This window comes from Rhipicephalus microplus, chromosome 5 (assembly GCF_043290135.1).
Source record: "Rhipicephalus microplus isolate Deutch F79 chromosome 5, USDA_Rmic, whole genome shotgun sequence".
NCBI classification, from domain to species: Eukaryota; Metazoa; Arthropoda; class Arachnida; order Ixodida; family Ixodidae; genus Rhipicephalus; species Rhipicephalus microplus.
Window position 1 is genome coordinate 64,309,868 of NC_134704.1, and position 17,605 is coordinate 64,327,472.

Sequence of the window (17,605 nt, forward strand, 5' to 3'; positions counted from 1 at the left end):
TTTCAACTATCAACGCCGGCCTAATAGTTGCCTTTAGTGTCCCTTTAACTGCGCACGTGATTGTCGCAACAGTGAGGGCCACATACCTGCACCATCGCTGGAACCTGATTTCTCGCGTACGACGTTGCCACCAAAATGTGCGAGCTACAAAAGTTTCGCTTAAATTCATAACGGCTGTTAAGTTATACGGTTAATATAAAAAACATTGAGATTCGCACGAGAAGATTCAGAAAGCACAGAGACTGTCCCAGAAGACGAGTGCACGCTCTTGAAGGCACGTGTGTAAACCTCACACGAGTGCTCATCGCGATGCGGAAACCGGGACAACCCCATTTCGCTGATATATCTGGCCATCACCGGCTTAACAGCGATACCACGACCCTCGCGGCGCGATAGCATTCACTCACACTGAGAACATGGATACACGAGCGGTCAAGCCAGCCTCCTTCGGGTAAAGTGTTATCTCTTTCCCTAGCCCGATACCCCCCCCCCCCCCTTTTTTTTTTCGGCACGTATGCGGTCTTGCTGCAGAGTTGAACAACTTTGTGACCCCGTCAGGCGATAGACTTCACGTATGACCTCACATTTATTTCGTGTCGCATTCCCTCTCTGATTCATCTGCAAACAGATAAGACAACTTTTCTTTGTTCCTTATGTAACGCGGGGCCTTCGAAGCTTAATTCCTGCTTAAATTATCATAACAGCCACTGACGCGGTTGGCAACTCGTTCAATCACGCCGACCTGTGTAATCAGTGATACAGCTCTCGAGCTGCTTCCCTGCGTTCATGCTTCCTTTTCTGCAGCAAGCTTGGCGTTCTCAGCTCATTTTGTATGAGGACAAAATAATAAATTATTGAAGGCCACTTGACTATTATTACATCTTGCCGTTAAAAGTTACCTTTTTTTATATAGCTGCCCGTGAGGGTTTCGTTGAATGTTTCCTTAGAATTAATTGTGCATATAGAATTCGATAGAGTATAAGAATGCATAATTAAGCAGGCGCCAAGCTTGGAAGTTAGAAACATTGTGCCTCTAGCGTATTCCGTATCCCATAAACGATTTTCACTCGGCGTGTTCGCTGCGAAACGCGCATGCTTTTCTTGTGCTCACGTGAGAGTGAGTGGCACCTCTTTATGTCTTTGCTTGGCAGGACACAGCAATGTGAACTCGCCACATTCGCGTCCCTCAAACATTCGGGTCCCTCAACTTTCGCACGAACACTCGGCAGTTATGTGTCACGTTGCTGTAGAGGTCTACATATATCCTTAAAGTAGTTGTTCACTAAAAACACTAGCCCTAGGAAATCTCAGTAGCGTTATAGTACGCGTGATACCGAAGCCTGTTCATAAAGCATCTGCATTGTTTCTTGATTGTAGTGTAAGTCAAGTGCCCATATTTCGCATAGCAACAAACTTACCCAGTCCTGATACACGTGTGCAGTGCTGGTATAACCCTAATGACGATCTGGTCAAAGATCTAATCCTTTCGGGTATGAAGAGATAGGCAAACTTTTTCATTCACCTTCTGCATTCTTATCTTGTTTTCCTATGCACGACGATGTACACTTCTTACCATTGGCACCTTCGACGGCATGAGGGCTGGATTTGTGGACCTCTAGTTTGGCGTTTACGTGGTTTTTATAAAGGTTGTTTTCTTAGACAACACAGTTTTCTTTTTATAAAAATGCTATGACATCCAGGTCCCGTCGCCTTCGCAAACGAGCTCTACACGTAGGAGGAGACATTGGCGTCTCAAAATTCACCTTCAAATATAGAACTAACAAAAATTTATTATGTGGCTTTTTCCTTATTAACTTGAGGGTCATTGTTTTGCATGGACGAATTGTAAAGACGGGACCACTTGTGATATATATATATATATATATATATATATATATATATATATATATATATATATATATATATATATATATATATATATAAGAAAGAAATGGATACTTAAGGGCTCGTTTTTCCGTGTTTTGACGTGGTTATTAGATAATCAGACAAATTTTAAAATAAATGTGAAGAAAGAAAAGTGGATGAAAAGATAATTTGCCATGGGCAGGAACCAAACATGCAACCTTCGAATAACGTGCTTGATGCTCTACCACTGAGCTACCACAGCGGCTATCCTCCCAGACACTTCATTGAGTATATATGTGAATTTAGACGTGGGAGTGTCAGTCAGCGCCATCTGTAGCCATGGCGGGGAGTGGGGCACACTCTCTTATGAGCCTGTGTGGCGTCACGTAGCACGTGAACTTATTACAAGCGGGCAGCTGACCAATAGTCCCTCGTATATACAAACTAAGGCACCAAGTCTGCCAGTAGGAGATTCTCGTTAATGAATAAGGGAAAGAACGGGATACTTAAGGGCTCGTTTTTCCATGTTTTGACACAATAATAATGAAATCTAACAGAGAATATAGCCAAGGAAAGTGTGGGAGAGGTTATTAGACCAAATTGTAAGGTAAATATAAGGAAGAAAAGTGGGTGAAAAGATAACTTGCCATGAGCAGAAACCGAGCCTGCAACCTTCGAATAACGCGTTCGATGCTTTACCACTGAGCTACCACGGCGGCTATCTTCCCAGCCACTTTATTGGGTATATATGTGAATTTAAACGTGAAAGTGTCATTCAGCGCCATCTGAAGCCATGGAGGCGAGTGTGGCACACTCTTATATGAGCCTGTGTGGCGTCACATAGCACGTGAACTTATTACGAGCTGGCAGCTGACCAATAGTTTCTCGTATATACAAACTAAGGCACCAAGTCTGCCAGTATAAGATCCTCGTTAATGAATAAGGGAAAGAACTGGATACTTAAGGACTCGTTTTTCCGTGTTATGACACAATATTGATGAAATCTAACAGACAATAATGCTAACGAAAGTATAGGGGAGGTTATTAGACTGAATTGTAAGGTAAATGTAAGGATGTAAAGTGGGTGAAAAGAACTTGCCGTGAGCAGGAATCGAACCTGCGACCTTCGAATAACGCGTTTGATTCTCTAGCCACCGAGATATCACGGCGGCTATTCCTCCAGCCACTTTATAGGGTTTATATGTGAATTTGAACGTGGGAGCAATTGTATATATATATATATATATATATATATATATATATATATATATATATATATATATATATATATATATATATATATATATATTCAAGTAGATCATCCTTGAGCGGTCACAACGTGGTTTATTTCGACGTTTCGGCCTAGAGTCCGACCTTCATCGATCTTGATGAAGGCCAGACTCTAGGCCGAAATGTCGAAATAAACCACGTTGTCACCACTCACGGAGGATCTACTTGACTATATGCAACGGTACGGCCACTCAACCACCATGCCTGCCTATATATATATATATATATATATATATATATATATATATATATATATATATATATATATAACTCATCCCCTGATGAAGGGAGGTCCCCTCCCGAAACTGTTGGGAAATAAATATATTGATCCTTGTTGACAACGCTCCCGTTGTGCCATATCCCATACCTTCACGAAGACTAACTGGCCCATTGAATTATTACTCCCACTATATATATATATATATATATATATATATATATATATATATATATATATATATATATATATATATATATATATATATATATATACACGCTCTCGTAATGTGGGATAATAGTCCGCTGAATTCACCGCCCCGATCTGAGCACACCGCAACTGAGCGCGTAAGTCGTAGAGGACATTAAGCAGATGTGTTACGTCAGATCGGAAGCACGCGTGAGGACCCTTGAAAAAAAAGGCGCGTCTTAGTAGAATACGGACCGAAAACGGCAAGTTATCCCGAATACCCTAACAGACCACTTATGCTTTGCGTTTTGTGGCAGTGGCACATACCCGCCCCCGGGTATTTGTCACTGTTTCTTGGAAAGTGTTTGACGACTTACGCGACGAGATTGTGACATTATAGATGTAATGACTACCAAGTCATATTCGACAAACAATCTATAATCTTACGCTCCCGTACTATTTTTGGTGTACCCCAAGTTTAGGGGGTGATCATGAGAGCATGAGATCACGTAGGCAGATATATAGATAAATAGATAAAGGGATGAATAGATAGATAGATAGATAGATAGATAGATAGATAGATAGATAGATAGATAGATAGATAGATAGATAGACACTAGAAGCCCTTACAATTCGCAAAGAAATGCTTCGCATTTCAAACGCGCTGAATATGCCACATGCATCATTAGAGCAATGTTTCAGCAATTCAGCCCATGCAGAGATGAACGCCCCGCGCTCTCGACCGGGGTCTGTGCCTGTAACGCACCTTGTTTGTTGTGTACGTCCTGAAATCTTCCATTTTCTTGTGCTCTGGACGGTAGAGCTCGGAAGGGTCCAGGATAATCATTCTTGGTGCCCTTGACTTCCGTTCTTAAACCTGCACTGAAAAAGATCACGACAAAAAAAGGATGTCGTAAAGCAACATGCACAGAACGATGGTGGTTTGAACAGCCCATTTCAATGCTCATAAGGGGGAAATATTAAGGCGTCATGCTGTTGCGGTGTTTTTTGATGCCATGTACGCTTTGAGAAATGATTTTCTTGGTTTTTTTTTTGTTTTTCAGACGGAAATGTTTCGGACTGAAATTGGAAAGGAGGGAATTTTCTTGGCGTTAATTCATTCAGAGATTGGGAGTTACTCAGGAAGTGATATAGCAAATCGGGCTAGTTGGAACATACTCATGATGGTCAGTGCTAAAAGTGCCGCGAAAACAAAAAAGATAACAAGAAAGAACACGGCACAAGCGCTGTAGTGTCCTTTTTTGCGCTGACGGTCATGCGTATCGAGGAAAACAGTATTCTGTAAGGAACGCCGCCGCGGTATTCAAGTGGCTAAGGCTACTGACTCGCAGGTCGCGAGATTGAATCCCGGCTGCGGCGGCTGCATTTCCGATGGAGGCGGAAATATTGTAGTCCCGTGTGCTCAGATTTCGGTGCACGTTAAAGAACCCCAGGTGGTCAAAATTTCCGGATTCCTCCACTACGGTGTCTCTCATAATCATATGGTGGTCTCGGGATGTTAAACCCCACATAATCAATCATATTCTGTAAGGAAGATAAAGATGCATTCTACTTGTACTCCAATATGCGCTGAGCTTTCTGTCAGACTAAACCAGCATTCTACCGGTTGTGAGCAAGTGACGAGTAAATAACTTTCGAGAGTCGATTTGAATGCGCGTCAACAGAATGCGATTACAAAGTCAATGTGCTGTGTTCTAATTAGCCCCACATTTGACCAATGATGTGTCGAGTCGACTGCTTGCAGAAATTACGTAATTAATACTTTACACTCAAGTGCCCATTGCCAGCATGATTTCGTGGCATGTCTGGCTTAGCTATATATTTGGAAGAAATTCATCGGGAACCCACTGCGGTGGCACAGCGGATGTGGTGCTCCACTGCAGATACGAATGTCGCCGGATCGAATCCAGGCATTGGGGGCTTAATCTCATTCATGTGGTGGCGGAATTCGGCCTTATGAAAGATGTACTTAGGCTTAGGGGCACCCTAAAGAACCCGAGGTGGTCGAAATTACGGAAGCCCTCCATTACAGCGCCCCTGAAAATCACATCGTACTTTTGGGACGGAAAACCCCAACAATCATTAAATGGAACACAAGACGATGACTAATGAAATTCGACTACAGGACTGGTACCCCCATTCTTTCGTCTTACGTGTATGTTCTGGAGCTAGTCTTTGGAACATTACCATAATATTCAGGTTGGCAGGCTAGCTCCCCGTTTTTGCTCCTCCTTCAGGTAAGTATGAGGCACGGAAATGCTAACAGTGCAACAGATTATTGAAACAAACGTGATCAATGTAAAAGAACTATGTGAAACGTTTCGACCCTTGCTTTCCTGATGTAACTAAGCAACGCTGAATTCATGTTAAGCGCGGGAACAGAAGAAACGTAACTTTCCCGTTACGATCGCGTGGAAGGCTCACCGAAAGTTTGATGATAGCTCGGCGCACTGCTCGGACGCTGCACAATTCGGCACCCGTATCGAAATCTCCAGTGAGACCCGTGGTTTCGTCTGAGACTGCGACGGTTCAGCGGACGTTTTCAAGCGGCTCGCTCAGCAGCTGCGGTTGCTGTTGGGAACCGCATGACGACATTGTTGTGGGTGGGCGAGGGGCTCGTCACATGACACGGCCCTACAGTGACGTCAGCAACGGGCTTCCCAAGATAACGAGGCTACACCCAGAAAGAATGAACAAACAAACAAACAAACCTTTATTGAAAAACAGGCGAGACTGCATGCCGCGGCAACCGATCCTTTCGCTCGTGTACAGACACGCGGTGGGTGAATGCCTTGATACCGAGAGGTACTGTTTTGAGTGGTTTATCAAGATGCGGAGGAGAGGTTCTTACATTGGGAAATGGAACCGGCCAGCACCGGCGTCGACTCTAGTGGTTCGCCACGGCTTGTCGTCATGAACGCGATTTGATAAATCACGAGTACGCCAGAAAGCGAGCGGAGGTTAGAAGCCCTGAGGTCTTCTCACTTCCTTGTGGATGGACCCTTCGCTCTCTGAGGTTGCCCTCTCCTGGGACTTCCGTCTTCTCACTATCCACGTGCCGCTGGGTCCACTGCAATCAAATTGAGACAAGACGGCACGCTTTGCTTTGCCGTTCCGGCGTCTTTCCGGCCGCCCGGGCACTTTACTGATATCAAGACTCGCCGAATTCGTATCAAGTATACATCGACGTCCTCTGCTTTAGTGCTCGGTTTTTTCTTTTGGGTTATGGCGACGACGGTTACGCGAGTCTATCGCTGGTGGGAACAACGCATGCACGAGCCGCGCCTTGTGAGACGGAAAGGGTTGCTCCGTGACGCTGACGTCGGCTTCTTTCGCGTCACGTGTCGGCGCTTACCGTTTTATTGCGATAGAGGCGCGTAATGCGGAGAAGGGCGCGTGTTAGTGCAGGCCCGTTGCTCGAGTTGAGGATAAAGTTGGAGGAAATCTAATCTGGGTCTTCCGCGAATGCCAGACACCCAGGCGTCGCTCGTCTCCGCGGCGTCTGTCGCGTGCTTAGTTTTCAGCCTTGCCCACGTCGTCATTGGCCGGGCGTGGACCGTGTAGACGTCGCGATTGAAAAACCAGTAGTTCGGAGCAGCAGATTACACAGTGACATTGGGGTGTGAGTGTTGACGCTAGTGAGGTTTGGTTTCGTAATCAGCGTGACGTAATAGCTCACGAGCAAAAGACGCGTGACGTGAGGCTGAAGGAAGTGCTCATGCATTTCGCTCACAGTCTTCTGTTACTGAGGCGTACAACGAGTGCCCCCCATCCCAGCTCGCCACATTAAAAGACCTCGCATGACGTTTGACATTACACTGCCTTGCCACATGTTTTCGAAAAATATATTGAAGATGCACGAGCCAGAAAAGTTATTCCATTTTATAACACTTTATGCCATATCGACTTCGCGAAAAAGATTCGCATTTTTAGGTAAACATCTTAGATGCTTCATCGAACATGACAAATGACATCGGTGCCAATACGAATTTAGCTGAGTGATGCGAAAGATCTTCCTGTGGGTACGTCATCGTGAAGTCATTTGTCAACAATAGGTGTGACGTAATTATAAGGTCATCGTGACGTCACTATGACGGGGAAAAGGCGAATCAATGCAATCTACTGAGAAGAAGAATAAAAAATTGGCAGCATATCCACGGAGTGAATGATGGAGAGTGGGGCGAAGTTTTCGTCCGTCCATTCGTTCTTGCTTCCGTCCGTCCATGCGTCCGTCAGTGTGACCGTTCATGAGTCCATCCGCCCGTCCGGGCGAGCGTCTGTTCGTGCGTCCACACGTACATCCGTGCGCCCGTCCGTGCGTCCGTCCATGCATCTGTCTGTGTGTCCGTTCGTCCATCTAGTCAACACTCCAAGTACCACCATCTCGCATCATTCATCATATATTCCGCATATAGAAGAACCGCCATCCAGCGGACATTCCAAGGACTAAACGAGAGGTGGCACACGCACACTTTCTTACGGCTTGCGTTTCGGGTCTAGTTCCCATCTTTAACCACCTCGAGTTCATGGTATATACTTGTTCACTATATTCATAGCACTGCGGCCCAACGCTCGCTAAACCTTTCTAAAACCAAGGAGGTTGCGCCCAGCGAGTATAACGTAGCAACCTTTTCCTGTCAGATAGTGCTCAATGTACATGCCAATGGCTGCTAATGGGAAATGGGAGACAGGAGAATTGGGCTTTTACTTTCTTACGGCTTGCGCTTCGTATCTACTTCCCAAAGTTTAACCACCTCGAGTTCTTTGTATTCATGGCACTGCGGCTCAACGCTCGCTAAACCTTTCTAAAACTAAGGAGGTTACACCCAGCGAGTATAACGTAGCAACCCTTTCTTGTCAGATAGTGCTCAATGTACATGCCAATGGCTGGCTGCTAATGGGGATTGCAGCGTGTGTGCTAACTAAAAGCCGAATGCTCCTGTCTCTCGTTCCCCCTTAGCAGCCATTGGCATGTACATTGAGCACTATCTTTTATTGTTCAACAACGAACAGAAGAAATCTCTCACCGCCACCACTTTGGAGGCCAAAATGTTATACTTGTTACACACTACGACGGCTACGAGGGACGAACGGGTGCCGCTATAAAAAGTTTCGACCCTAAAAGCAAAAGTAGTATAAGATTGGTTTCGCTTTCCAGTCGCATCTGGGGCATGCATAAGGGGGCGGTCTTCATATGGTTGTCCGTAGCAAGCATGGGCTGGCTGCCCCACGGCCGAGGAGCAGCGCGCTTGAGAAAAACGGCAACCAGAGCAGAGATGCGAGTGCGCTGCGCAGTTCAGCTGGTGGCACACAATCAGGGTGGGAATGGTGTCAGTTTTTCTTTTAAAACGATAGTCTTTGGGATACTTGAACGCAGAAATTTGGTCTATCTGTCTGTCACTGTCTGTCACACGATTCAGCCACCTGGCAAACGTCTAACCACTTGCTGAACGCACAGCCCTCTTGAACTGGTGGCTGCGTTAGTACTTGTGAACTTTGTTGATCAAAAAGCAAATATTACACATATCTGAGGCGCAGCATCAATGCGTAAATATTAGGTGGTGTGTTCAGTTACTGAAAAATACATAGATACGCAATTCTAAAGACCCTTGTGTTTCCTACGCTGCGCTGAAAATGCAACGCTATGAACGAAAAAACCCCCAGACGACGACTTTCTCTTGCCACCTGGCAGAACTAAAATAGTAAGATAACAGCATCACGGGTGGGCGCGGATAAGAGCAGTACACGTGTAGCACGACCTGCAGAAGACTATCGTCTTTTTACGGCATTTGCAGCAAAGCACGCACACGCGCAGCCAACTTGTTTTATTAGTCATTAATTATATCTTGTGAATCTCTCGTAAATCTCTTGCATTCCACAGGGTGCTTTAACAGAACGCAGACACGGAGCTAATTTTTTAAATAAAGTCATTAACTATATCTTGTAAGTCTCTTCCAAAGGGTGCTTTGAAAGCCACGCCGAAGCAGCGCTTCCCAAACTGCAGAGGTTTTCACGGGGGGGATCACACGTGCTACTCGACAAGATAACAGCCCCAACGCCGTAATGTGTAACGAGGACGACCCAGTCCACCCTTTCTCCTTTCACGCTCTCGCGTTGAACCTCAGTCATGCCTCTTGAGCACACAGCGTGATTTCTAGATAGCAGAATTCGAAGAATAGGCGAAGTAGGAGAGAGATAAGCGGCATTGGGCGATCATAGGGGTTGGCAGAACTCAAACCAAACACGTTGCGCCATGGGCATCGCGTCAGCCGTCGTCATATCAACAAACCAAAGACGCAGCAAGATGGCGCAATAACTTTTGGACGGCTCAAGAGCGTCCTGCGTAGACATTGACGAAGAAGCATGCAGATTTGGTCGAAGACAGACCATTTTCAGTAGAGAGAAGCAGCCACGCGAATGTACGTGCAGTCCTTGATGTGGTACTTTCAGTGAAATGGTGTAATGATTGCTCGCCTGCTTGCTTGACTGACTAAATGAGCGATTCTTATCTCCTTGTGGCGCATGGGCAGCACTACCAATTATACCCATTGCTGTGTATATAGATCTAGCTTACTCTTTAAATTATTTCTTGTAAAAAAAACGTAACAAGGAATCAGAATTTAACGCATGTTGTATAGTATATATTTATTTCATAAACACTGCCAGCCTCTCATATAGTGCGTATAGGGGACGCCCTGCTGAGATCCTGAATTCAATTATTTTTTTCCCTGTCATTCGCATGCAAATTTGCTTTGAAAACATAATGTTTTGTCTGTCTGTCTTTTATATTTGTGCTGCAGTGTTACCAGTCATGGTGGTCTAGTGGTTGAAGTGCTAACTATTCTGACCCGCAGAGCGGGTTCGAATCACGGCCGCGGCGGTTGAATTTTCGTTGGTTGTGAGAATGCCAGACTGTGTAGTTACATTTAGGTCCACGTAAAAAATTCCAGAAGGTCGGAACTTCCGGAGCCCTCCACTACAGCGCTTCTCTAAATCATATAGTTGGTTTCGGATGTTAAACCCCAACAAATAATATTGTTATTATTACTATTGTTATTATTATTATTATTGCTGCATACCGATGTTGTGTATAAAGGAAAGCAGTGCTCCTAGGGATTATTTGTCGTTTATCAAATCCTCATATCCGCCTTTTGTCGTTTTCCCGTGCTATAGCGCCAAAGATCAGGCAGTACCCATAGCCCAAACCGTTACAATTCTACGTCATATCCGGTCGTAGTAATGTAGCGGAAGTACGCTCGAGACGGGAACGTTCCGATTGCAAGCCCGGTGCATATCCGAATCAGGTGGTATATAGTTGTCTCTCTCTGTTTTAAAGGAAAACACATCTTCTCTAGCGGCCACAATTCGATGGGGAAATTCGCAAATGTCTTCCAGTCCTGAGCTACAGGTACGCCTCAGTGGATAGCATGTCAGATTTCACGCCGAATTTCTCGTGGCATGCCCTATATATATATATATATATATATATATATATATATATATATATATATATATATATATATATATATATATATGGTTCCAGCAAATTTCCTTCGTTCCTTTAGTTTCCCTAATATTCATACACCTATACATACACGCATCATCGTCTCGTCTACATTTTTAGCAACTGCTCTATTTGGGAGGTGTGCCTCCTAATAAAAAAATTATAATGGTAGAACGACACAGTTTCAAACTAAACATAAAAAAAATCCCAGCATATCCACAAGGTGAATTATGATGAGTGGGTCGAAGCGGATGGGCGAATGGACACATTGACGGACGGTTGGACAGACGCACTGGCGGACGGACACACGGACGGGCGCATATACGGACGGACGGATGGACACACGGAGGGACGCATGGACGGCCGCTGGGCGGATGGACGCAGGGACGGACTGATGGACGCTTTGCCCCACTCATCATCATTCACTCCGTAGATATGCTGTGGCGCCTTTTTATTGACATGCAATGTAATGCAACTGGCTACTACGACGACTACGACGACGCGGGACATACGACCCAGGGCGTAAGAAGCTTTGCCCCTAAAAAACGAATGCTTCAAGCGTATTTTGATCGAACATGGACACTGTCAGCAGTGTCCGTGTTCTAGCGCTGCGCATTGGTCCTATCAAGCAACAGCTGGACGGGTGTTATCACTGGAGTGACGTACTGTACACGCCATTTCTATAGTATCTTCTTCGAGAGACAACGTAAGTAACAGCGTAAGTCGTGATATGATTGTTTGAAGTACACGCTTGTAACACTAAGCATCCAGTTTTCTTCCCGTATCAGGCTTCAGTCATTGCTTTGTTATTTATATTGCTACGTGAAAGAAGAGATGCCTGTTCCACGAGGTTGTAGATAATGCGTATTTAAAGCAGTGGTTGCAGCGCTGATAAGTTGAGCTCTTCATCCTCCTCGCCGGCACACACCAGCATGATCCTAGAGATTTGCAACATGCATGTAGCATGATCCCAGGTGGCAGAAGCAGCGTCTGGGCGCATCCAGGTTTCAATGTCACCGGAAGAGGGGTAGGGCTTCAAGCGTGCCACGCGTTATATATCACTGACCTGCAGGGCAGATGAAGGCGACAAGACGACAGGATTGATTTCTTAAGTTACAGAAGTAACCACGTGAGAGAATCGGTACGGACCTGTGTATCGAGAAAGCAGTTTTGCCAACTTGACTGCTCTGAGACCACAGCAGTGCCAAAGGGCCGGGCGAAACGTGCACGTCTTGGTGTCGTCGATAGTATAAACGCCATTGGTTCTCTTGAGAGGCCAGAATCCGAGCGTGTGGGCAGTTTCGCGTGAATAAGCAGCCCAGGTGATAGTGTCCAGAAGCAGTCCTGGGCTGCTTCTGAACTGTAACACGGCTGTTACAGTGACGTTATTGCAAGCCATTTATGGACAATCATTGCCGGTTCTCTAATCTTACAGACGACCAGCCAGCCCTCTACTTCTCTGTTTTACTAAAGCACAGGACACTGACATGAAGCTTGATCAACGTTCATAAATCAATGGTCGAGACTCTCGCGTAGTTGTCTTTGGTAATTACACTGATGGCAAGAAACTACCTGTAACAAATGATACTCCGGTAACTTCATTTACTTGAAGCAATATTTGCACAAGAGTGTCTGGTTTCAGCTTAAATGGCTCTTCACACATCAGAAGTGAAAGCTAGGTAGGTTGTTCTTTCCCTAAGAACCCGTATTTGGTGCGTTCCTTTCCCACGTGCATTTCTGTTGTGCTTTTTGTTATTTATATTCTCATTACAAAAAACGAAACACGTAGCGATCCTCACACATTGTGACCCAAGTTATGCTCACGTGACGGATGGCTGCTCAGCTGTGCGCAATTTTTCTGATAGCTCGCCCAGAAAATCAGCGATTCGTCACTTTACGTCGAAGCATCGAAGCCGTGTACATCTATTCCATGAGGATACAGGTGAAATCGCTCAGGTGTTTTTCACTTTTTTCCTTTCTCACGTCTTCAAGTGAGGCGCAGATATTGTGAGCTCATTTTTATGCATCTTTGTTTGTTTGCCGCCCTAGTTTTCATCCGCAAAGGTCAACGAAGCCGTAGTTGCCGGCAAAATCGGAGGCGGCAGCCTTTGGAGATTACTAGAGGCGACAAGTATTCCCGTTGACAGAGATGGAGCGAGGCTCTGGCGCTTCGAGATACGGTGTCGTCGGCGCGTGGCACGTTATCCCGTCCTGCCCTTGTTACCAAGCAGTCGATGTGGATGCCCACTTGGCAACTCGCTCTTCGTACGACACGCTCGAAGAGAGCAGGGCTCTCACGACACGCCCTCCAGGATCGTACGGTCCTTATCTATCGGTCTTCGGAAGTACTTTAGTTAATACGTAGCCATGGCAAAATTAGGTCATGGGACATCGTACCTGGTTGCTCAATTATGTAGTAGCAGCAGGTCGAGCAGCACAGTTCAATTATGAAAAACTAAAGTAAATAAAAATATTTTGTGGGGGCTTACGTTCCGAAACCACGATATGATTACTAGAGACACCGTATAGAAGAGCTTTGGAAATTTCGACCAGCCGGGGCTCTTTAAAGGGGTCGTGAAACGCTCGCTCTAAAGCGACAATGCGAAGCCACCGGCGTCCACACGCACTAACTAGGTGACGTCATCATAAGTAATTCTTCGCCTATTGAGGAACGCGGAACTTTTCGGTGCTTGCGTTCGTGCAACTGGGACACTCGTCAGCGTCGTTGTCATACGCAATCAGCGCTAACTTGAACTCTGACGTCATATTAAGCAGCGTCCTTGTGGAACGCGGATCGCGTATGGCAGACGCCGATGAGCGCCTCTTGCGCGTGCTCGATATGTCACAGAGTTCCACGTCCCTCGATAGGCAAAGCTTCTATGTAGGTTCACTCGGGCTATTGATACAGTTAGCGCATGTGGCTGCCGATGGTGCCGCATTGTCGTTATAAAGCGACCGTTTCACGACCCCTTTAATCTGCGCCTCAATTTAAGCACGCCACAGTCTCTGGCATTTTGCGTCCATCGAGATCTGGCCACAACTACCAGGGATTCGAACCCACGAGCTTCACTTCAGTAGTCGAGCCCCGTGACTAGGCCACAGTGGTGGGTAATTCAATGCATAAATTGTTGTGTTCCAAGCCCCAAACCACGACTCGATAATGAGACGCAATGCCGCTCCCGCATCATGGGGACCTCAATTACCGCACTCGGGTTCAGGGATGTAGTACCACAAGCACTAATTTTACCAGCCGAAAGACTGGTGCTATATCTAGTAGAACGAACACCATGCGACACTATCGTTTCTACGCCCATCACTTTCGGTCGAATGCTCACATCCAGTTGTCTGAATATCCAAATAATTGAATAATATCTGCAGTTTTATTCCCCGAAATCACGTTATGAATTTGAGAGACGCTGTAGTGAGCGACTCGCGAATTTCAACCATGTGGTGTTCTTCAACGTACGCCGACACCTCACCAGCCTCTACCACTTCGTTTCCATCGAAATGCGACCGCCACGGCCGGGCTCAAACCTTCGGACCAGCAGCCGAGCACCTTACTTTTAGCACTGCTCCACCGTGGCGTACCGTCTGAATATCTAGAATAAGCCAACAATAGACATCAATGGTTGTGGTTCGTATTAAGAGTTATATTGGATGCATATGTTGTAGGAAAACGAATTTATATTAAGATAATGTTCTAACAACTGGAACGATACGTAATGAAAATTAGCCGATTGAGCTTACTGAAAATTGGGAATAGCCGGGATCGTGGCGGCACCTGTCACAACAGATCTAAACCATGAGCTTCTTCTTACGAGCCCCCCGACATCCGCTTCTTTAGCGCGACCAAACACAATGTTCTCCATGAAACAAACCAATGCATTTGAACGCCAACACGCGTGAACCACTACAAGACACATGCATCAAGGATTGGGGTCGCTTGAAAACTTTAATTAATTGCCATTGCTTTCATGTTGAATAAAGTTAAAAGCATTCCAAATCATTTAAAGTAAAAGAGATCCCCCCCCCTCCCATATTAAAGAAGTAAATGCTGTGATGATGGGGCGAAGCAGCGTGCATCTAATCATGAATCGTGACTTTTTATTTCGTTCTGATTAAGAGCCTCTTTTTTTTTGTTCTTACCCTTTTGTGCTGTCGCATGCCTTTATTGATGGGTCGTTATATTATGGTGTTTTTGGGGTGTTGTGCTCTTTTATTTCGTTCTGGATAGCAGCCTTTTGATGTTGACGTATGTTCCGGTTCGTTCACACGCACCTGCGCTATATCTTCAGTAGATGCCGGACGGTGGTGTACAGGCATTGTGTGGTCTTAAGGGGCTCACACCTACGAATATTAAATGCACAGACGGTCAAAACTTCTGCATATGCTAGAATGACTGGTACAAATTCACGCCGGTCGAATGGCGCACATGTACACGGCTTGCACTGACGCCACCAAAACAGCCACGTTAGAACACAAATACGTCGGCACGCGAACTTTGTGACGTCACATTAGCGCTATCAGTATATCACACGCTGCTTCCTTCACTACTTATGCACAGACACCCAGTAATGTTCCAGAGACGTCGCTCTCACACTGAAGCAATTTGATCGCCGCTTGATTATGCTGTCTTCATGGATGTACGGCGCCATGCTGTAGCCATGTTTTGCGTTCATTACGTCACGTGCAGGCCAGAGGCGTAGCCAGAAATTTGTTTGTTTTTTTTCAGGAGGGGGGTATCTTTTTGACTTCAGGAGGCGGAGTGCGCTTTATATGGTCAAGCGCCTTCAGTACTCAATAGAATACATGAATTTCACGACGAAGTTATGGGAGCGTCAAGTGAATTTTTTAAAACATTGCTCATTTCCCAAAATATTGAGTTTGTCTGACAAAGCTGCTGTATGTATTTTCAATTTCTGTGCCCTAATTGCAAATTTTAGTTGTTGACTTGAAAAAAAAATGACCTATCAGTGTATTATGTAACATTTTTTGTTGTTTCTTTGCAGACGTAACGTGTTTATTCTCGCTCTTCCCCTGTTTTGTACACATGTACTTTTAATTTCGGGACTATTCAGTGGAATATGTCTGTACAGTATACTTTGTATTGACTTGTGCTATGTACGGCCTGCGTGCCAAACTGTCGTAAGAGCAGATGCCTTTATCAGGCCACATGCCCTTTAGCCTCTGCTTCCTTTCTGTTATAAACAGAAGAAATAAAGTCAATTCGATTCAATTCAATATTTCAGTCTCTGTGTCACAGCGAAAAACAACAAAAACAATTCGGGGGGGGGGGGGGCACGGACCCGGCGTGCCACCCCCTGGCTACGCCCCTTGTGCAGGCTGTCGATATGAATTGCACGTGTCACATGATAAGTGCACGTACCACGACAAGACAACATATCAAGGCCCTTTTACATAAGGAAGCCGTCATGTTTTCCAAGCCCGGGGTGGAAAAGAAAAGCTGCTTGTTTCGGCTGGGCTGCGTTAACTGGGCGATATAAATTTCAAATTTCCTAAGCACTTGCAAAACAGATAGGGTTGTACAGCTCGCATGAATTTATATGCTTCGTCTCTTTTCGTAGGGCTCTAAATATACAGTTTCAAAATGCCTTCTTAAAATGCACGGCCACAGTTCACAAAGCCACCAAGGTCGCCTACAGCAACTGAGGTGTTGCGCTGCTACGCTGGATGGCGCAGGTAAGGTTCCCTCTTATGGGTTTCACGAGTCAAAGCACAGAATTTAGCCTAATTTTAATGTTACGCTCTTTGATAGCTTGTTTCGAGCGGTGCCACATGTACCAATGCACGGCACAAACGTGCTGCAGCGGAGGAATTTATGGGCTCCGGATTCACCAGCCTTCTGACAGCAACATCGGGTCAATAGCCAAGTTAGGGGAAGGGGGCATCCTTCCTTGCGAACCCACCGTGGTGGTCTAATGGTTATAATGCTCGACTGATAACCGCAAAGGCTGTGGGAGCGAATCCCGGCCGCGTTAATCACGTTTCGGACGAGGCAATATGCTAGATGTTCATGCGCTTAGATTTGGGTGCACGTTAGAGAACACCTGGTGATATATGCTCACCGGGACGTAAAGCCGTAACAATTATTATTATCATTATTATTCATACCTGGTAGAATACTTTGTGCCTTCACGATGCCCTCTGGCCAGCGCTGATATACCGATGCAAGTGTTTCCAGGTTCTGCCTATGTATATCACACTGAAGTATCACTGTGCATGCCGAGTGCGTTCCAAAGCTGCCACTAGTAAGACAACGCTTCGCCTATCTGGGCCAGGATACTGCGGTCACTTCTTGCTCTCCGTTCTGTGCCGTTCTTATCGTCCGCTGATCTCGACGCAAGCGGAGCGTCGTGCTGGTCACTGACAAATCGCGGTAAAGGATTACACCAGCACACACAGCGTTGTTATCCGCTACAGCTGCGTGCAAGCAAATCGTAAAAACCGGCGCGTGTTTGGCTGCTCCAATGACGCCTCACTCCTGTTGCTCAAGCAAC

The 17,605-nt window shown here is 45.7% G+C and overlaps 1 protein-coding gene across 8 annotated transcripts in view; it reads right to left on the minus strand.

Annotated features, from left to right (window-relative positions):
* The window catches only part of Miox (Myo-inositol oxygenase), a 35,090-nt gene extending 17,715 nt beyond the window's left edge, over positions 1–17,375 (minus strand). The window contains exons 1-2 of one of the 8 annotated variants that reach the window (XM_037425353.2): positions 17,220–17,375; positions 4,329–4,439 (exon numbers count right to left, since the gene is read on the minus strand). In XM_037425353.2, coding sequence (XP_037281250.2) covers positions 4,329–4,409 — 81 coding nt within the window. In that variant the 5' untranslated portion in view covers positions 4,410–4,439; positions 17,220–17,375. Of the gene's footprint in view, positions 1–4,328; positions 4,445–6,007; positions 6,177–6,294; positions 6,326–17,219 lie in introns of those variants that run through there. The other 7 variants (XM_037425352.2, XM_037425354.2, XM_075895623.1 and 4 more) reach the window with 7 other exon arrangements.
* Between the last annotated feature and the right edge of the window lie 230 nt (positions 17,376–17,605).